Source organism: Emydura macquarii, unplaced genomic scaffold (genome assembly GCF_026122565.2).
Source record: "Emydura macquarii macquarii isolate MOO-44397 ecotype Brisbane River unplaced genomic scaffold, CSIRO-AGI_Emac_v2 contig_480, whole genome shotgun sequence".
Classification (NCBI taxonomy): Eukaryota; Metazoa; Chordata; order Testudines; family Chelidae; genus Emydura; species Emydura macquarii.
The window spans coordinates 5,869,389-5,891,450 of NW_027130617.1; the positions used below are offsets into that span (position 1 = coordinate 5,869,389).

Sequence of the window (22,062 nt, forward strand, 5' to 3'; positions counted from 1 at the left end):
GTCAGTCTCTGTAAAATCCAAAGACTGAATGAATACAGAGACTGAAATCTCTCATCTTAAAGACAGACAGTCCCTCTGTCAGAGAGGCACAACGGTGGTGCAAAGAAATCTGCCATTGTTTGTACTCTACCTTTTACAGGGACTAGGGTATTTCTATCTACATTGGTATCAAGTGAGCACCTTAAGCCAGCACCAAAGTCACTTTGCTTTTTTAATTTCAATTTTTACTATTAAAGTCTTTCATTTCGCTTCTTAAGTTTTTGTCCTGTCTGTGTCTTGTCTAGCTTTCTAAGTCTACTAATTAGTGGTACGTGTTATTTATCTATTCCAGGATGTTTCAGCTCCAGCTACGGATACAAAGATAAGGGCACTCTATGCAGTGTTGCTTCTGCCTCTCACCTGTCAGTTTCTCAACACTTCCACCTTCCAAAATAAAGGATCCATGTGACAAGTGGGGGGAGAAGGGGAGGGGAACTGTGGCTATACCCAAATCATGCAGTGCACCCCAGAACCACGACTACTCCCCTGCCACGAATCCAGCAGCCACACAGAGGAGAGGGTGGTGTCTGAAGTGTTCTTCACCAATATGCAGGGTAACACCTGCAAGACGTGACCCAAGAGACCAGCACTGGCCGCATAATTTTTATACCCCATTTCTGGGGTCCGTCTAAGCATGGAGTCAGACAGCTTTAAATTCACACCCTTCCTGATTCTGAGTTAACTCCCAGGTGTCGACAAGTGCCGAGACGAACAAGGTGCCGGAAGAGGGGGAGGGAGGGTTCCTCCCACAGCGCTGGTTTTCTTCAATAATTCAATAGCCTCTCTCAAGCCTGGTTACCAGCCTGAGACACAGCGCCAGGTCACTGCCCTCCCGGGGCCGGAGAAACAAGCGTGGCCCTGACTCCCCCGGCCGCCCTCCCGGCCCAGCCTCCCCCAGCTTCACAGACCCCCGCCCTCCCGGTGCCCACAGGCCGGGCGGCCCCAGCGGCTCAGCAGACGTGGCACAACACTAGCTGCGGCGGGAGGCGCCGCTCGGCGCCGGTACCTGTTACTCCAGATGCCGTAGAGCAGCTCCACGAAGGCGAAGGAGAGGTTGAGGCAGAGGAAGAAGAAGAGGTTCCGCGAGGTCTTGTCCGCCAGGATGGACCTAGAGACACGGCACAGCGGTCACTCGCTGCAACGGCGGCCCGGGGCATGGCCGGCCGCTGACAGCGGGAGCAGCGCGCAGCCCCTGATCGCGGAGCAGCCCCTTCCCTCCGCTGGTGTCGGCGGGGTCCCTAGGACACCACGCCCGAGCCCCCTGCTCCCAGGCCCAGAGCCGCCTCCCCAGCTCCGGGGCGACCCATCCTGGCCCGGCCCCCGCCGCTCACCTGAACCAGCCCGAGACCTTGCTGAGCAGGTTGAACTTGGGCGGCTTGTACTCATCGTCCTTGATGGATAAAGGCAGCATCTTATCCCCCAAAACCCCGGCGCCGGGCGCAGGCGAACCCGGAAAGGACGGACGGAGAAGCGGCCCGGGGCAGGCTGGGAGCGGCGCGGCTAACGCGGCATCACCTCCCCGGCCCCCCCGGGAATGGATCCGCCTCCGACACTTCCGGTGCTGGCCAGCAGCACCTGCTCTGCGCCTGCGCAGACGCCACGGGGACGGATGAGCCCATCCGCGGTGGGCGGAGCCAGGAGCCCAATGCCGGGTTTGGGGGGGGGGGCCAGAGCGGGGTTGGAATTTAAGGCGTGTGGGGAGACGCTGTGGGTTGATTCCAGACTCTATCCGGAAGCGGCGGTTAAGGGATGAGCGCGAGCTCGGCTGATGCGTAGCCGGCCGGGCCTTGTTGTCCCCATTCATTGTGGGGCGGCGGGGGAGGCTGGTTGCTGGTTGGGCGGCCTGTGGGCTGCCGCGCTAGCCTCTGCGAGGTGCGCTCGGGCTCAGCCGCAGCTCTGTGAGCCGGGGGGCGAGGCCTGCAGTGGAGAAATGCCTGTGATCGTTCCACCTGCGTGCCGCTCCCTACCCCAGCTCCGCTTCCCTTCTCCGCCCTGCCGCGCCCTTTCCCCGCTGTTCAAAAATGACTTTTCCGTGAGTCGGCCAGGCTGCTGCCCCTCTACCTACAGCTCCCTTTCTCTGCGTCCCGAATCCGCTGTGCTACACCCTTGAGGAGTTCCTTTCCAAGTCAAAATGATCGCTTTTTTACTGCGTGGCGTTGCTGCTGGACCCGATCCTTTAGACACCGCAGCTTGCAAGCGTAGCTCGGTGAACTCAATAATGATCTGCTTGCAGATCACCACTTTTGATAGGCGAGAGGGCTGGTATCCCCTCCATTCGCCAACGCACGCACCTGTCTAGAGGGACGCGTTCTATACAGCAGTTTATTTAGCTATTCCATGGTTTGGATTACAGGGGACTACAGCATTCCCAGGGGCAGCCACATCCTAACACTTGAAAGATTATGTTGTTACTAAATAAAACCTACCGAAGGTGGCTGCAAAATCTTCAGGGTACGATAATATTCTACAGGGTAAAATAGTATTTGCAACAAAGAAGAAGTGAAAAGTTAAGATCGCTGTACATTTTCCCTTTCATTTTCTATCGAAATGAGCTTCATATAATTATAATATCTTGCTTTCCTGTGTGACCCTCAACCGATAGAGAAATATTTGTACTTGAACTGGAATCAGGAAGAGATTTAATAGTAAAGACTGTAAGGCAAATTAGGGAAATTTAGTTTTATACATTCTCAGATCTATTTCTAGGTGAACTCTCTCTCCCCTTAAAATAAACGGGTACCATTGTGTGACATTGAAAACAAATGCATGCCGAAATCAAATCTGATTTTCTAAGAATCGGTTTGCTTGAGAGTGGGATTGACACAAACTGTTTTATGATAGGGAAGGGATAAAGCATGAAACTACAAATTCGAGGCTGCTGGGAAGAGAGTTTTCATCCAACAGGAAGTACTATGCAATGGAAAGGGAAGGGGTAGTACGCGCTTGTGTTCCCCCAGCTCTTCCGCCGAATCTTTCACGTTAGGATGGGGAATGTTTTTCCATCAGTGTTGTTGAAATGACTATACAACCTATGCAAGCTGACTGAGTTTACAAAAAATGTGCACTTATTGCGCTTGGTTAAAAAATCTCCATTCTTGCTCACGTTAATCAAGACTTAGAGAAATAAACTGTCTGGCTCATGGTCTCCTGCATTCTAGGTAAGGATACAATAAAATGCAATAATATGGAAGATATTTTATATTTGGGCAATAATGTACATGGTGTGAAGTGTCTGTCGTTTGCATTTTATTTTGCTTGTGTGGTTATTTTTTAAAATGAACTGTTCATAAAATGAATGCTGATTATTAGAATGGGTAGAGAAATACTGTCTAGGTAGAGAGACAGCAGTTTCAGATTCTTTCTTAGAAGAAGACATTGTTTCTTAAAAGGAGGGTTAAAATAGCATATCTTGACTTTCTCAGTATTTTTATTTTTGTTCAAAGGAGGTAAATATTCTTTACAAAGGATATTTTGAGACTGAATGTTGGAAGAAGCCCAATACAGTTGCAGTGGAATTTTATATCCTACTATACTGCATTTTTCAGCATATTCATACATGAAAGCACCATCATACTGATTCTAATTTAATATCTTAAATAGATATTATAAATTGAATTAGAATAGAATGTTTTCTTTATTTATCATTTACAGCCCATTGTATGTGATTAAATAAACACAAATGTACAGGTGTTTTAAAATAACACATAGCACTTACGTTTGCATTTTCAGTATGCTTGAAAAATATTAACTAGTTACTCTTCACAACAATGCTGGCAAGTATCACTGTGCCTGTTTAGAAAATGGGGAAACTGAGATACAATTTAAGGCCCACATTTTTTAAAATGCACATTGATTGCAGCTGTGTCAATTTATGGGAGACCATCTTGAGACTGATAAATTCTGAGCAGCTTCAGCTCCTATTGATTTCATTTGGAGTTGCACTTCTAAAAAAGTTAGGCACAATCGTGTCTCAATGACACCCACAAATTGAGGCAACCAAAATCTGTGGTCACTTTTGAAAATGGTATAAGTGACACTTCCAAGGCCACACAGAATCAGAACCAGAACCTAAACTCAGGAGGTCATGACTGCCTGTCACATGCTCAGATCACTACACTGTATTATAAATATACAGACTTTCCAATCTGCATTTCTATCAATAAAGTTTATATAACCTAAAATAAGTTATTTTGTTGAAATGGAAGCATAGATTCAACAACATGGTGCTACCTCTTCCTCTTCTAAGTTTCCATGTTGTTCAAACATAAACCTGTTTCCTCACACAAACAGATTTAACAAAAAAAACCTCTCACTAATTTCCTTAGCCTGGAGAAAAGAAGACGGGGACATAACAGTTTTCAAGTACATAAAAGGTTGTTACAAGAAGGATAGTGAAAAATTGTTCTTGTTAACCTCTAAGGATAGGACAAGAAGCAATGGGCTTAAATTGCACAAAGCGAGGTTTAGGTTGGACATTAGGAAAAACTTTGTCAATGTAGTTAAGCTCAAATTGCCTAGGGAGGTTGTGGAATCTCTGTCATTCGAGGTTTTTAAGAACAGGTTAGACAAACACCTGGCAGGAATGGTCTAGTTATTACGTAGCCCTGCCTTGAGTACAGGGGACTGGAGCAGATGATTTACTGAGGTCCCTTCCAGTCCTACGCGTCTATGATTCTCTTCCATCCAAAATGTATGAAATGCTCTACTCCGATTAGCAGGCATAGAAAACTCCACCTCTGCAGTTCACAGATACCCCATAAAATACTCACCCTTATCATTATTTGTTAGAGTACCAGCTAGAGGCCCCAACAAAGGTTGTGACCCTATTGTACTAGGCACGGTACACATAAAGTATAGATAACTATGCCCTGAAGAATTTATAATTTAAATAGAGAAGACCAAGAGAGGAAGTATTTCCATTTCTATAAAATGAGGATGCCGTGGGACAGAGAGATTAAGGCCCCAATCCTGCAATGACCAGCAGGCAAGGAGACCCCTAGTTCCTTCACTGACACAAGTGACCTGTCCAGTGTCATATGGGAAGTCTGTGACAGAACTATGAACTGAACCTGGATCTCCTGGGCTGCAATCTAGTGCCTTAACTACAAGACCATCCTTCCTCCCTGCCCCTCCACTTTCACTCATTCCACCTACCCTGTTGCCCCTGAACTTTTATTGCCATCCTCTCCTAACCTGCCTTCAGATGAGATGGGAAAAATCTTAAAACCAACAGATCACTATACATGCTTCACCTTAAGCTTCTAAATCAACCGATAAACATGGCAGGAGAACATGAAGGCTATACACTGGAAAAAAGGGAGACTATCACCTGGACCAACTGTGATTAGGGTAGCCTACAATGTAATCTAATGTGGGCTAGTGGATAGGGCACAGTGGACTGAGATCGAGGATCCCTGAGTTCTGTTCATAGCTCTGTGTCACCACGCTGATTTATGATTTGGACAGGTCACTTCATCTTTCTGTGCCTCTATTTCTCTTTCTACACTTTATCTATCTTGTATATTTATATTGTAAGCTTGTCAAGGCAGGGTGGGTACACTACCTAGCACAATGGCAGCCTGGTGCTGCTTGGAGCCTGTAAGTGTTACTGTAATACAGATAAGCAATAAGCAGTAAAATATGCTTGAGGTAAAAACTTTTCTTTCTAACATACTGGTTTAGCAATGCATTTTTGTGGTGGTCATGAAAGCCAATGAAAACTGTTCAGCTGGACAACAGAAAAAAATGGACAATTGCCAAGAATGTGTACATTCATCAGTTGTCAAGATGAACACTTGCCATATACACATATCTATATGTTTGTGACAGAGTCTTGGGTGGTCTGTGGGCAAAAATGCATGATCAAAAGTTACATAATTCCTTTCACTTCCAACAGATCCATAGATCACACAGAATTGATTTCACCTAATCAGCACCATCCTATAAAACAAACCAAAATAAATCCAATTCAACGTGGCAACAATGGGGTAAGTACATTTTTTAAACTACAAGTAATGACTTTATTAAATTGTTTTATGCTAGCATTTTCTAAACTGGTCTATGTATTGTGTAATTAATTAAATAGTTGCACATATTGTATTCAGAGGAAAGTAACATCCCTGAAAACTTTAAATAGTTTCTCTAGGATTTTAAACATGAAGATCATCATGTGCCACCAATTTTTAAGCAGAACTCTCCACTGAAACCAATGGGGGGGTTCTGCTAAAACAAAACAAAAAGCCACTCCTGGCATGATATAGCCCACTAGTTGTTTCTTAATAATCTTTATTGATCAGTAGCGAGCTTAGAATGTTGCATCTCATTCATATCTTTCTCGAGAGTAAAAGAGGTAGAGCAAAAGCACACAACAATTTTTAAAATTTACCTAAAATACCCATCAACAAAGAATGCTCCCTCATGCCTGCCCTATGAGAAAGAAGCAAGTAAGAGACTGTTAAGGAAGGGGTGGTGATGTTTCCAATGGATCAGGATGTCATTTAATCAAATCAGTTATATTCTAAGTAAGAGTACAGATGATTTTGCCAAGATTTTATAGCCACAGCCATAAATCTCAGTGATGAAACTTGATGAACTCAATGATGAAAATGATGAAAGTTCTATCAGCAAAGTCATTTTACATATTAGATGCTCCTAAGTTAGGGTTGATCCAGATACATACTAATATAGTTTTAATACCCAAGATATTTGGGGTTTTCTCCTCTTCTGTACAAATCACATTTGAATAAAAAGTTAATATAAAAGGTTATTTTAAAATAATATTTTTGTCTCTCAGTGCATGCTATTAAAAACCATTCAATGATAAGAAAATAAAAAGTACAAAGACAACACTAATAAAGGCACATTCAGTAAACAATAGCCAAGTAATTGGCATATGAATAATTCTTAGGGAAAAATATATTATTTTAAAACCACTTAAAAATGAGAGTTGAAATGTACCGTATGTTCCAGCAACCAGACTGAGCACATTGGCTAATTGTATTAAGTATCTATTATTTAATGTCCCACATACAATGTCCTGTATGCTGGATGTAAGTTTTCAGACAAGACTCTCCAGTTATTGTGGCAAACCAGGACCACTAAATGGTGACAAATCGATTGTGTGACTAAACTGTATGGTTGCCTTTCTGTGGTAGCATAAAATAAATGGAAAAACATTGAGATATAGGGTTGTTTTTTTAACAAATTGAATTATATATTAAAACAAATAACCACTAATACGGCACTGAATCATAGAATATAGAGATGAAAAAGAGGCATATCAGCATCTCAGCCATCTCCCTTACTATTTAGGCTCATTCCTTGTCACATTTTCTTGTGCTTTGTCCAAGTGTATTGATTCACTCACCCCACACTCTGCCTTTGAGCACTTTTATCATGTCACAGGCTGGTTCACATACCCAATGATGATGTGACCCCTATCCAGGCTTTGACTGCCTCCTTGTAGATGTGCACAAGAATGTGCTCAGTCTGTTCATGGTATTGGAATTCACTGCTCAGCATTATAGTTGTGTCCTTGCTGACTCCAGCCCAATTCCTGCCACAGGAAAGAGAGGTTCTGCACCTCAAATAATCAGAATAGTACAGAGAGGAAATGAACCCTGTCACTGCCTCTGACTCTTTCCCTTCACAATGCAAATGTGGTGTAGTCTTTCCCATCTTAAAAAAACCCCAAACTGACAGTTGACACCACTTGCCCCTCCAGCTGTTGCCCCATCTCCCTTCTTCGTTTTATCTCTAAACTCACTGGATGTAGTACAATAGCTACTTGGAATTCCTCTTCAGTACAATCTTCGACCCTCTCCAGTCGCACTTCCACCCCTTGCACTCAACTGAAACCACTCTCACTGAAGTCTCTAATGACTTTGTCTCAGAACTAGTACTTCATCCTCATCTTCCTTGACCAGTCAGCTGCTTTCAACACATGCTGTTGCTCTTGAAATCTTGTCCTCCCTTGGCTTCTGTGACTGTATCCTTTCCTGGTTCTCCTCCTATCTCTCTAATTGCTCCTTCTACCTCTCTAACTGCTCCATTAGTGTGTACTTCAGAGGATCCTCATCTTCCCCCTCCAGCTTGCTGTGGGGGTTTGCACAGGTCCTTGGTCCCCCTTCTCATCTCCCTCTAAGCTTTATGTCTGTGTAATCTCACCAGTGTCGAGGAAAAATAAAGTCACACTGCTACATTTTAGAGTTGGATCGGGGGCAGCTTTAATTCTGACACACACACAATCACATAACCATAGATATGGGGAATACTGTAGCCATAGGGAAAACCCAGGTGGCTATAGGGAAGTCAAGCAGCGTGTCTGGATGCTGGGCAAATGTACTTCACCTGGCTACCAGATACAAAAGACTTATATAGGGGTTGCTTAGGTTCGTTTACATGTTGATCGTATAGTGGAATTTGATTAACAGTTTATACTTAACAGGAAAGACAATTATATGTACAATAGAGTACGCCAGATGTTTTCACAGGAAAGACCAAAGAGTCACTTGATTATACAGTGTGGTTATCAGGTACCTGGCTATCACCCAAAGATGGGTGGCTACACAATACATGTTAAAATGCTAATTTGTATGGAGTAACTTCCTATGGGGCCAAGAAGACAAGGGGGCACGTACTGATACTTATAAGAATAGGAGATGTCGGTTTACAGACATCACAAAAGGAGTTTGCATTTAAATGGTGGTCCTGAGACATCCTGTGGGATTTTAGCATCTTTATCTCAGTCTCAGTTTGGGGCATCCTGTCAGTGATTTAACCTGAGGGCTTCCATCACAGTTCAGGCTACCCAGTTTCAGGCCAGGCCCTCTATAATCAATTTCATGCCAGGCATTCTATAATCAATTCTATGATTAATTCTTTGATTCCACACCAGCAAACACAAATTCAACTACCATCTCTCTGCTGATGAATTACAGATCTACCTCTGCTCCAGACCTGTCTCCTTCTGTCCAAACTAAAATCTCAGACTCTGTCTGACATCTCTGTGGATGCCAAGACAGCAGCTCAAACTCAACATGGCTAAAACAAAGCTCTCACTCTTCCCCCAAAAAACCTTTTATGCTACCTCCTTTCTCTTTCACTGTGGACAACACCACAATCCTGCCTTCACTAAGACCCATAACCTGAGCGTCATCTTCAACTCGGACCTCTGTCTAGGTCTGCACATCCAGGCTCTGTCTAATCTTGCAGATTCTTTCTGAATACAATCTCTAAGATATAGCCTTTCCTAGCCATCTACACAGTTAAAACTTTCATCTATGCTCTCATTATCTCACATACTGATTATTGCAACTTCCTTTTCTCTGGCCTTGCCAAATGCAATCTCGCCTGCTCATATCAATTCAGAATGCTGCTACAGAGATTGTTTTCCAAGCCCATCACTTGGACCATGTCATGTCTCTCTTTGCACCCCTCCTTAGGCTCCCTCTCTTTTCTGTTGCATTAAATATAAGTTACTTGTTTTTATTTTCATGACCTATCTTGCCAGTATTGAGAGGTCAGCCCCTGTCTCCGATCAGCCCATGATGCAAGCCTCCATTGCCCACTTGTTACATTTTCAAACAAGCACCTTTATGCTTTCTCCCATGGTGACCCTCATGCTTGGGGGGGACTCCTTATAAACATCCACAAAAGCACTTCATTGTTCTCCTTCAGATCACTCCTTAAAGCTCTCTTTTGTTGTGATGCCTACAAGTAACTTGACTATGTTAGACTGGCATGCTGAAACCACTGCCTCTAATGCTGACTAGTACTGTCTCAGTTTCCTTGTACTCCCTGTCTGTCTGTATCGGTTGTCTCTTATCTTATACTTAGATTGTAAGGTCTTTGGGGCAGGGACTGTCTTTTTGTTCTATGTTTGTACAGCGCCTAGCACAACAGGGTTCTGGTCCATGATTAGGGCTCTTAGGCGTCACGATAATAAAAATAATAATACACCAAACCTCTTGCTGCCTCTTGTCCTAGATGACAGAATCTCTAATGATGGATTTTCCCTGCCATCCTCCTCCTACAAAAACTATCCACTTTTTCATGGTTTAATAAGAAGAGTCAGGGAGCAGTGCAGTGGAGGAGGAGACGCGACTAGACAGAAATGAGCATTGAGGTCTCTGCAGAAAAGTCAAGTCTTGAAGAGGCATAAAGACAATCCTATCCTTTCATCCCTACCATTGAGTCCTTTCAGTCAATTTGGGACAATTTAATGAAGCTTGCCTATGACTATGCTGTACCTGTTGCATTAATAAACAAAGGACTCTGGAGCTGTTAATCCAGCACTTTTCATAAGCATTAAAATTGACTTTGACCCAAATAATTGTGTATATGTAAGCTCTTTGGGTCAAGACTGTAATTTACTATATATTTGTATAGCCCTAGAAAAATGGGCCCCAACCTAGTGGGCCTCTAGGTGCTACCTTAATAGAAATGTTTAGTGATACAAGAAGGAGGAGGTGGTGGGAACGGGCAATGGGCAGGAGGAGGAATTGGACTGTTCAAGTGGGAAGAAGGAGAGGCAGATGCTCCTTGATTCTACTCTCTCTATCCTTGGCACAAGCGCCACCTAGTAGAGTTAACACTAATGAGCGTCAAGGTATACTTTGTATGGGATTCATGACACATCTTAGTTTTTACTAACACACACCAGTCTGCCGCCTCAGGTGGTCATCTATACTGCCTCTCCCTAGTACCGGCCCCTTACATGTTTCATTTAGGCTGCGCCCATCGTTGTGCATCACACTTCTCTGAAAAAACACCCCTTTTGATCCTTGTTCAATCATCTGTTATTTTTCTGTGGGTGATCTCTTAAGTAACAGCACTTGTGGATTAACTCCTGGTGTACTTACAAGACAAGTGTATATTTCTGCATAGTTTTAGAAAAGGTACTAGAATATTATCTCATGTTTCACACAATGATCATACAAATAAAGATTTAAGGAGCATCTCAGACTATTTGATAAGGGTTTTGTTTTGTTTTTTTGATAGACAGAATAATTATTATTTGTATCACAGGAGCACCTAGAGACCCCAAACAAATTTATTTACTTATTCATTTACTTGAGCAAAATTCCAATTGACTTTAATGGGAATTTTGCTTGAGTATGAGCTAAATAAGGCCTATGTTAAATTTACATTGAGCTGACAAACATGTAGGTAGAAGACTGATGAATTTTCTCTTCCCATTTCAATTTTTGTTAATAAAGATTTCATCACATCTGTAAACTACCAGGAAGAGCTATGGGAATCCGACCAGTTTGCTTCTCTTCTGTGGTGATCCTTGTCTTACTCCTTGTGGCAGGTGCTTTAATGGCTTTGCTTCCTAACATTAAAGACGACAAAATACCCAATTTGCGAAGAGAACCAAAATCCCACAGCCAATCTACCTTGGATTCATTTACTCTCGTTATGCAGACATACAATAGAACTGACTTGTTGCTGAAGCTTTTAAATCATTACCAAGCCATTCCCCATCTACACAAAGTGATTGTTGTATGGAACAATGTTGGGGAAAAGATACCAGAGGAAATGTGGAATTCCCTGGGACCCCATCCTGTCCCTGTTGTCTTCAAAGTGCAGACTGTGAATCGCATGAGGAACAGACTCCAGATCTTCCCTGAATTGGAAACAAAAGGTAATGAATTGCATCACATTTATAGGTAGCATTGTTGCTAACACTATTATTTCCATTTTTCAGACACTTATCATTTTATCTATCACTGAAAACAACTACTTTTTTTATCATTATGGGAAAAATCTCACAAACCAAGTGGGTTCAGAAACCCCTAAATCCAGCAGCTGTTGAGCAATTCCACTTAGCAGAAAACAGTGGCAGGGAAGGTGTAAGCAGCAGGACACATGGAGATTCTGTAGCATGGAGGTTGGGCTCTTCCATCTCCCTGAAGTTACAGCAACCCAAAGGCTATATTAGCACCACTAGGTGGAGGGAAAGGGGTGGGGGAGTGCTTCCTATCCTCGTGGAAATGTGGCTGCTATCTCAGTTTCTTCTTCAGGCAAAGGTGAGTAGATAGCTTAGACTTCTAGCCAAATCCGAAATTCCTTCCTTTCACATGCAGTCCTCTACCGATGTCACAGCATTTTCCCCTTTTCTACAGCCCTTTGGTGGAAACCCACCAAAATGTCTGCTCTCTCCATTTCCCCCTTACCCCAATCTGATTTTTCTAGCCCAAATCACTGCCCCAGAGTATTTTTCCCTGCCCTTTTGCTTTTCATCCAGACCTCTTCCTCAGCTCTTTGCAGGAGAGACCCAGCAACAAGGCCTGTTTCCCGCAAACAAAAAGATTCATAAATCCCATATCTTCCCTGGTCTCTTTCGTTGTATAAAGGAAACTCTTTTATTTCACTACCCCCATCCTAGCATGTATTGCTATTCAACCTAAAATTCCCAGGAAGCCTCTGAGCACTACAGCCCCCAGAATGCCTTGCTGCTTGATCAGGGTGCACTGAGCCATAATCATTGTCTTAAAGGGCTCAGCACACCATTATGTTTCCTCCCTAAGGATCTGATCTACACACATCCTGTTTGCTCCCCTATATGAGATACGTTTTTAGGTTTTCATATAATCAGAGTTTAAGACCAGAAAGGACTACCAAATCATCTAGCCTGATCCCTTGTATATCACAGGCTACCCATTAAATCCACCCAGCATCCGCATACCAAAGCCAACAATTGAAATTCGAGCATAGTATTACACGAGGCTAGGCCATTACATGCCACAGAGAGATAAAAACAGGGACTGAGGTGCATGAAAATGCCTGAGGCCTCTGTAATGTCAGGAAACTGATTAAGTGAAATATATCCAGTTAATCTCTGCAAGTGACTGCACCCAAGGTGAAAAGTCCCCAAGGTCACTGAGGATCTGAAACAATAGGCCTTATCCTAAAGTTAACAAGAGGAAATTTTTACCTGTGTAATATGCTAATTTTGCCTATCTCCCAAAGAAGTGGTGTGGAAATAGTTATGTCTTGGTGTTTCCATGATGTTAAGAAATAATAATTCTGTGGAAAATCATATAATCCATCATACTGGACAATATGGGATCTGATTTTTTTCCTTGATTTTTACAGTTGTCCTTTAAACAATATTAAAAAGTTATTAGGACTGCAACCTGGCCTGCAGTGAATAAAAGTCTGTGGTATTCCCTTGCCAAAAAACAACCCAGATTTTCTACTCCATAGCTGTTCAGCTATGCTACATAACCTTTAATGCTACAGTGATTGTCTGTGATTGATAATAGCAATAATGTCCTAAAAATATGTTTGCTTCAGGTCAATTAATCATCTGCTATAATTGCACAGTTAAACATCCTTTTCACTGTAACCTTAAATTCTGAGCATACTTTTTCAATCCGGTGCATACTCATATTGTGCAATTCATCTTAATGTTTATAGATGTTGCCTGGCTAACTTGTCATGCCTTGCACAACACACGTAAATTCTCATATATTTATCACTTAATGATTTAAAAATTTTTTTTGCCCACATTAAAAAATTAAAATGTCTTTTTCCCCTCTTTAGCTGTTTTAATGATGGATGACGACACACTAGTTAGTGCCTATGATCTTGCTTTTGCCTTCTCTGTTTGGCAGGTAATGTTTTATTTTGCATCCTATATATTTATAATGGAATTTATATTAGTTTTACTAAATGGAAAGATTAATTCAGTTCATCGTTGATGTTTCTAGGACATGCATTACTATCTGTCATACAGATGATCAGATAAATTCTAAAAGGCAAGAGACACTGAAGAATAGTATTTTAATTATAGAAAATTACAGACTGCTGGTATAAACTATATGTTTTTTTACCATTCCTCTGCTTAAAAAGGAAATTACCAAGTCACAGATATCAAAAAAATCTAATTGGTTAAATGCATCAGAGAACGTTTCATTTGATCTGGAGGCTGTGCATCAGAAATCAATAGTAATATTTCTCTTTACTGTGTAGAGATTATCTGTAGGCTTATTTTTGATCCCATACACACAAATGCAAATTAATTTGGTTCAGATGCTACTTGGCACTATATAATGGGGAGTGAAGCACAGCGTATCAGTTTTTGTAGGTCATTTTGTATTAACTTGCAGCAATCGCCATATGGTGCAGGCCAGAGTACCATACAGCTGATTATTTTATATTATCTACATCTTTCATAGCAATTAATTTGCACCTCTATGAAAAGCCTCATAAGAGATACTTATATTAAGAACTTTTGTATTGCTATATTGATTCACAATTTGACTGTAACAAAATTAAAGCTCCGCTCTATCTTTTGATTTTCTTACAGCAATTTCCAGATCAGATAGTGGGATTTGTTCCTAGAAAGCATGTTTCCACTCCTTCAGGTATATACAGTTATGGCAGCTTTGAATTGCAGACCCCTGGATTTGGAAATGGGGACCAGTATTCCATGGTTCTGATAGGAGCAGCATTCTTCCTCAGTGGATACCTAGAACTCTTTCAGAAGCAGCCTGACACTGTTCATGCTTTAATAGATGAAACTCAAAACTGTGATGATATTGCCATGAATTTTCTAGTGGCAAAGCATACCGGAAAGCCTTCAGGAGTGTTCGTAAAGCCTGTTGACATAAGGAATTTAGAAAAAGAGACTAACAGTGGCTATTCTGGAATGTGGCACCGAGCAGAGCACTTGCTACAAAGGTCTTACTGTCTAAATAAATTGGTTAATATTTATGACAGCATGCCCTTAAAATATTCTAACATTATGATTTCTCAGTTTGGTTTCCCTAATTATGCTAATCACAAGAATAAAATGTAAGAATGTACAATGTAAGGGGTATAAGTTACACATCAAACAGTGAATTCATGTTAGTGTAAGTTAAATGCTGAGAGGCCAGAAGAAGGCATACATTACTGCAGCTTGTCCTCCTTTACACATAGCATCTGAATTTTGCCCACAGTACTTTCTGTCTGCAGTGTAAATTATTGGCAAACTTAAAGAACACTGTATGTGTAATATTCACTTATCATAAAATCATCTTCATCTCCTAATTCTTGAGAAGCTGTTATTGTCAAAATTACAGGGCCAGATCTTCAAAAGCATGTGCACAAGAATGTACAATCACCTGATGCACACATATGAAGAACTTATCCTCTATTTCTTCATAATATATTTACCCAGTCAAATGATATTTTGGCATTGTTATACTTATAAAATAAACAGTAGGATCTTATTCAGGGGGACAAGGCAGAACACCACATTTATTGTGAATACAAAGATTTTAAAAAGCAATTGCCTACACATACACAGTCCATTGGCCAGGTGGCTAAGCACGAGGGATGGGGTTGGGTCTGTCGGTGCATACCGATGCTCCTGGAGGATGATTGTAGAATCAAACCCAAAGTCCTCATCTTTTCATCTTCTTTTTCTAGGGGTAAGCTCTTATGCCACTCTATGGGTTCTGCTTCATCATGCTGCATCTGGATCCTGGTGGGATTATTAATCACCCTTGTTTTGCAAGCATTACCATTGTTGTTATTTTTTATAGTTTATTTTGTTTTTGTCCTTCGAGGTGTTATCAGGGTAGGCAGTTTTTGGCCATCTGAGTCGTAAAAGTTGTTATTTTCACTCCCTTGACCATCCGAGACTGGCACCTTTTTCCGTCACTCTTTGGTTTCACATACAAACATTATTTATTTACACCCTAATTTTTTAACATTTACTTAAAACTTGTAACTGAAAGACACAAGTGTCCTTCAGAAACAATAACATTTTTTTTTATTTAAAACATTCACTATTATTACAAAACATACTTATTTAATACTGAATACTTCTGTTTTAGAACATTTGCTGTTGTTACTTTAAGCAGTGATCTTAAAATGTGTACTTCAACAATAGCAATAGTTTCACAGAATGATCTTTGGTAACTTTACAAACAGGATAATTAATGACCAGATGTCAGTTTTGGACAAACAGATGGTGGTTTTAAACAAACTTATTAATAGTGAACAGATCACCCTACATACCCAAAAGGCAAAGCCTCACAGAAACTGCTGTGGTGCCATGTACTAAAAAAATAAGGGTATTTTTCATAGAAGCAATATAACAGAATCAAGCTTTGGGCCTAGAGCATAGTTGTGTTATATTTGAAACTGTTCTATTTTTCTCAACAATTCCTAGTGAAAACTTTTCATGGCTACACTGCTTGCCAGGATTTTAGACTTGGTTATAAAACCCTTCAAAACTTGTATGTTAACTATTGTTCTGTAGCATGAAATGTTCCTGAGGTTCCTATCAAAGCATATGCCTAAGAAAGTCATGGAACAAAGCACAGGCTCTCTATCAAACATCTCTAGGAGCCTCACCTACAACACTGGCCACTGCCGATTTATGGAGCATGATGTCGCTGATACCATCTTTTTTCCTGCCATTACTTTGCCCACCATTATTGGGATGCTGCTCATGAACTGAAAAGGAAAAGTTCCTAATTGCTAACTTGGGAAAGATAATGAACATGTAAAGCATGCATCATAGGAAATGCAATTTATGTTACCGCGTATGCAGCCAAAAGAGACATGCCATAGTTGCTACTTACTACAGCTTTTAAAACTTACTTACTCTTATTTCAGTATTTCAGATATACATTATGTTGGAGAAATGTACCTGAAAAACAACTCATATTTTTAATAGAATGTTTTAAGTACAATTCTTGATAGTAATTACAGATATATTTTATGTCTAACTAGCTGTTTTGCATCTGACCCAGAAGGTACATTTTGTAAGTGTACAGGTCTACTTTTTAATTTTGTTTTACTGTTTGAATTGAATTACTCTATTTTTGTTTCCTTCACCTTTATTTTCAAATGGCAAAAACATCTATGATAAAAATAAAATGTCATGTAGTTAATGGAAACAACATTAGGAAATATGCTGTAGATACACATCTGCACTGGCAGGGGCTGGACTAGATGATTTGTTGGGTCTTTTCAATCTCTGAATTCTTTGCCCATACCTAAGCTGACCTGTTACCATCAGCAGTTGTCATCTTGGGACTCCTGAACTAGGATTAGAAACATTTTAAATGTTTGAGTAGATAGGCTAAAACTTATCACTGGGCCTTGGTGGAACCAAGTCTTAAAACTGAAAAGGAGTTAGTCCCATCTACACTAGCAGTAAAAATGGTTCTAAGTATTGGTTCAAGGGGATCTGTAGCAGACAACCATTGTCAGGAATGAGTCATTTTCTTAGGGTAAATATGGTTTATGACTCTATTATTCTTGTAATAGATTAGCTGAGCAAAATAATGTCAGATTAGTAATGTCAGAAATAAGTAATGTCAGAAGTTCTTTACAGCTAGGCTGATTATGACCCTGCATTTTATACTTCCTTTATTAGTTATATTACAGGATTTGTTTTCTGTACAGTATAATCTTCTTAGCCTTAGCATTTGTCCAATTTTAAGTGGCAAAGTATGTTTTAATGTGAAGACTGAAACTCTGCTTACTGCTCTTGTTAGAGTGATCAAATTAGATTTTAATGATTTGTACAACAGTGATAAATAGTATATACATATCTATGGTCTTTCTACCAAAGACCTCCCTGCAGTAACTCATTGTGCATCATTTGCTTATTGGCACTTCTGTGACTACTACTCCATGCAGTATAAGCTAGAACTGCCAAGACTCACAGATGGTGTTTACCTCACTTTTAAGAAGTGCAATGAACTATTTACTGTCAAATCTTAGTGTGTTATTTTTTTCTTTTCTGTATCTGTTGTCATTAATAAAATAAGTGTTTATCATATCGGTGAATTAATTTGTAGCATTGTTATACAAATAGACTTACGTACTTTTTTGTCTTATCAGAGTACTATTGGCAAAATTTTCAGGTGTTAAGTACCTAAGCTGCACCCACAAAATTTGTGTACAGACCCGTTCCACTAATGAATCTTGCCTTTCTTCAGGCAGTTTGGGTAAATAGGTGCAATATGTACCCAATAGCACATGCAATTACATAAATGCAGCATTTGAGAATTTGAGTTGGGCCCCCACATTTGAAAATTTGGCTTTCAGTATCTGATTTAAGCATAGAAATTGAAGAAAATTAAAATCTCAGGCTGCAGCTCTAGCCCTAAGTCATTCCCCTATGCCTAGGAATTCAGTCTTTAAAAGGTAGATGGGTTTATGTACTGCTATATCTTTCTTCAGTTGGTATGAACAACAGCTCCATTTGCCATATATTGAAGTTTGACAATGGATAGGACAGTATGACTCTTAGTGTGCTGCAAGTCTTAAGCACAATGAGCAGTGTAACATTTGCATTTTATCCTTAACTGTATTTTGTTTGTCAAACCCTGATCACCTTCCCTCCCCCCAAAATGTATAGGGAAAAAGGACCCTTCCTGGACTGATGATCAGGGCAAGATGCCCTACCCTATGATTTTCCTCAAGATTTTTTTTTTTTTTTTTAAAAGAAACCAGTCCATAAAGGCCCATCCATCCCTTCTTCAAAGCTGTTTGAAGCTTCCAACACTAGGACTGGAAGAACAAATCCTGAAAATCAGGAGTAGTACAACATGGGAGGTAGGGAGTTTATTTACATGAGCTCTCACCATCTCAAACTTTTCAACAACTTACTCCCAAGGTACAGATTTTGTGGAGAAAATAACCCATTTTGGCAACTTTTATTCATGCTGAAAAGCACGTACTCGTGCAAGTAGTTCCTTTTTAAGTCAATAAGTGTGAAAGTGCAGAAGGCTAGCAAGATATATGCACCATATAAGTTTCAGCTAAAACAGAGTTAAGTGGGACTAAGCTAGTACTATTCAAAGTTAAGACAAGGTTGCGGAAAGAGGTCCATTGGGCAATCAGAACCAAACTGTTTTGCTCTCTTTCCACATCAATAAATCCTTCATGAAAATAAAATAACTGGACATCTCCTTGGAATATTTTAAATGAGATAGAGAGTGTGTGTGTGTGAGAGAGAGAAACACTAATTTATACCACTAATTAAATGGCTTTGCATTAATTTACATAATATCTGAACTTTTGTTAATTTATAATATGATAGATGACTCAGATTCAATTCAGAATTTTGCAAGGTTCGTTACACCAAAATAAAAGTATTTTCATGTTCTTTTTGTGAGACCTTCTCACACTGTGCTACTCATATGGGGAAAGTCAGGAGTGTATATATGTGGTAGTAACAGTTGTTAATTCCCATGTACATTGTGACAGTAAATAGGCTGTGTAGTCACGCTGCTAGAGCAGTGCACTGTCCGCCATGACTTCTGGTTTCTTGTCCCAGCTCTCCCATTATCTGTGTGTGTGACTTGCACTAGTCATTTAGGCCAACCTCTCAAATGTGGGTACGAATAGTAATTGTGCCTAAATATTGATGTTGGTACTCAGTGGCTTGATTTTAAAATTAGGCCACTTATTTGGTTGCTAAATATGGATTTAGGCACCTAACTTTAGGCATCCAAATTTGAGAATACTGACATTTTAATTTCACCATCTGTAAAATGGGGATACAAGTCCTGTGAAATAGTTCTTTTCACTTCTGAAAATCCCACCCAGACTGTTTGCTTTCTCTCAGGGCTTTTTGTGGAGATTCTAATACAACTTCCTGAGCTAGCTTCTCTGTGAATGATCATAAAGTGTAGTGGTTGTGTCTACTTTCTGGGGAATACAAGGAATGATGGCTTGTTCTTATAGCTCATTTTATCTCAATCTCTCAATGACATTTACAGATGCTACATTTTCCAACACTCTTCTGAATGTGAATCCCATTTTATAGATGGGATTACTGAAGCAGCGGGAGATGAAAGTGATACTGTAAACTCAGTCTTTTAAAATAAAATCATTCAAGTTTTTGACAGAGCAGAGTGTTTTGAATTTTTTAAGTTCTTTTCACAGGTCTTTTAAAAGGGTATTTCTGCTTTGTTTAATATCCATAATGGTCTCTTCAAAAAGGTAGAAACTGAGTATACAGGTATTGTAATACATTAACACTACTTAGACACAAAGTACAGTCCAATGCACAAAACAAACTGAAAAAGAGAAACTTTTTTGTTAACTTTTTAGTTATAAAAATCTTAGGTGTCACAAACAACTGTACAATGATGTCTCCAAGGACACCCGCCAGAGTCACACTGTGAGTCATTGAATTGAAACTAAGAGAACAAGTCAGGAATTGAAACTGAGCTGACTTCCAGTCCTTTGTTATAATCAGTAGATGTAGTGTATACTTGGGGCAGCAGCAAAGCATATCTCCTACTATGTGTATGGTTTCAATATATGAACCATATCCCAGTTTAGTGAATATGCACTTCCTTTTCTAATGGACACTGGCAAGAGAAGCAATTGACAAGTATGTTTGAATATTTTGCCTGGTGGCTGCCATGTAAAACTAATTTGGGTGAGGCAAACTACAGAAAGCCTATTAAGCACATTTGTTACAGCACAGAAAGAATCTTAAAATTTCCTAAAAATTTATCACAAAGGAGGGAGTTGTCCTCTTCCCCAAATTAACATGACAGCTCTTTTTTAGCTCGTCTCCACTATGTTAATGATCACAGTATGGGTAATAGCAATATGTCCACTTAGGGAATTATAGGGATACAGCAGACAGGAATCAATGGGTTAGCTATTATATACAATTTTTTGACTGAGTATGGGGTTGCTGCAGCCCTTCATTCTTCTGCTTTTTGGTGGAGGAGAGATTTTAACTGAATATTAAATGTGTTGTGACCTCCGTATACATGCAGTACCTGAGAGGCTGGAGGAAGGGGAGGGGAAAAGATCATGTGATTTACAAGAAAGCCTTTGGAGCGTGAGGTTAAATAACATTTGTCACTGATTCCTGTGTTTCTGAGATACTCAGAGCCAGAAGGGATGGAAGTAGAGACACAGCTACATACAATACCTACGAAGTGATTTTAAAGTTGTTTCAGGTTCAGTACCTATCAACTTCATTTGCCGTTTTTTGTTTGAAACATCTGCCAACCCAGGGTACCAAGTACCAGTATTGGTGTTTTGATTTTGAATTTGATTGTCATCTCATGGCTTTGTTAATGTGGACGAACTCTTGCTTGGTCTTGTTATCAAATCTGTACTAGACATCTAATGAAAGCTTTATTTGATGTTTAGAGCACTGTGTTAATAAAAAAAAGTTTGTTTCAATAAACAGATTGGGCTAGTTTTTAAGTGACTTTGGGCTATTAATGCAGTAGAAAAGTTAGGCCTTAGTAGGGAGCCCCCCACCAAAGAGCTGTTCAGCGGGGCTCCCCTGCCAGCCACCAATCAACTGTTCTGTGGGACTCCCCTGTCAACCAGCAGGGAAGCTCCCATGGAACACCTGATCGGTGGCCAGCAGGAGCCCTGCGGAACAGCTCTTGGGGGGGCTGCCCTGTGGGTTGCCAATCATCAGTTCTGTGGGGCTCCCCTGCATGCCAATCAGCTGTTGGGCAGCTGTTTGGAGGGGCTGGCCCCCAAACAGCTGATCAGTGGCAGAGGTTGCTCCAGAGCTGTGTGCGCATACAGGTGTGAATGACTACACTGCGGATGGCAGTTGGCAGTAAGAGGATTGGGGCGGATGCGGATCCACATTTGTGTATTCATGCAGGGCTCTATCTGAGAGTCCCAGGGGGTTCTGAAGTAGGAGAAAGGGGGGCTTCTGAGCCTGAAGGGTATTTTTGGGTCTGTACTGTATTCTAAGTAGGGGACCATTTTGTAGGAGATAGCTCACAGCTGAAGGGGGAAGTTCTAAGCTATTGAGAGGCAAAGTAGAAAAAGAAGATTCTTAGCATGGGAGACAGGCGTGCATCTGTATATGTGCTTATAGGGGGTGGCATTTCTGAACTGGTGGCAATTGGATTGAAGGGAGTTGATAGGGTCTGGGAAGTTCTAAAATGACAGGAGGTAGGACTGGTGTGCTGAGCATGTTGGTTGATTAAGGCAGGCATAACCTAGCATGGCTGTTACAGGGCATCAGCCCCTTTAAGACTTCAGGATTCTGGCAGCTTTGGTCTC

At 40.8% G+C, this 22,062-nt stretch overlaps 2 protein-coding genes across 3 annotated transcripts in view; one reads left to right on the forward strand and one right to left on the reverse strand.

Moving 5' to 3' along the window:
- The window catches only part of SLC30A7 (solute carrier family 30 member 7), a 45,171-nt gene extending 43,288 nt beyond the window's left edge, over window positions 1–1,883 (reverse strand). For both annotated transcript variants that reach the window (XM_067538356.1, XM_067538357.1), the window contains exons 1-2: window positions 1,371–1,883; window positions 1,046–1,147 (exon numbers count right to left, since the gene is read on the reverse strand). In XM_067538356.1, the coding sequence (XP_067394457.1) occupies window positions 1,046–1,147; window positions 1,371–1,843 (575 nt within the window). In that variant the 5' untranslated portion in view covers window positions 1,844–1,883. The remainder of the gene's footprint in view (window positions 1–1,045; window positions 1,148–1,370) is intronic.
- EXTL2 (exostosin like glycosyltransferase 2) lies at window positions 1,794–17,833 on the forward strand. Its single transcript, XM_067538366.1, has 5 exons — window positions 1,794–3,197; window positions 5,936–6,026; window positions 11,259–11,686; window positions 13,591–13,661; window positions 14,357–17,833. Exons 2-5 carry the CDS (start codon window positions 6,022–6,024, stop codon window positions 14,846–14,848), a joined length of 996 nt encoding a protein of 331 aa, XP_067394467.1. The 5' UTR covers window positions 1,794–3,197; window positions 5,936–6,021; the 3' UTR covers window positions 14,849–17,833.
- Window positions 17,834–22,062: the final 4,229 nt, after the last annotated feature.

Excerpts from the sequence above, each read along its gene's own strand:
- EXTL2 (XM_067538366.1), top strand. Across the intron at positions 11,687-13,590 it reads CCCTGAATTGGAAACAAAAG|CTGTTTTAATGATGGATGAC; the intron begins GTAATGAATTGC and ends TCCCCTCTTTAG. Across the intron at positions 13,662-14,356 it reads TTGCCTTCTCTGTTTGGCAG|CAATTTCCAGATCAGATAGT; the intron begins GTAATGTTTTAT and ends ATTTTCTTACAG.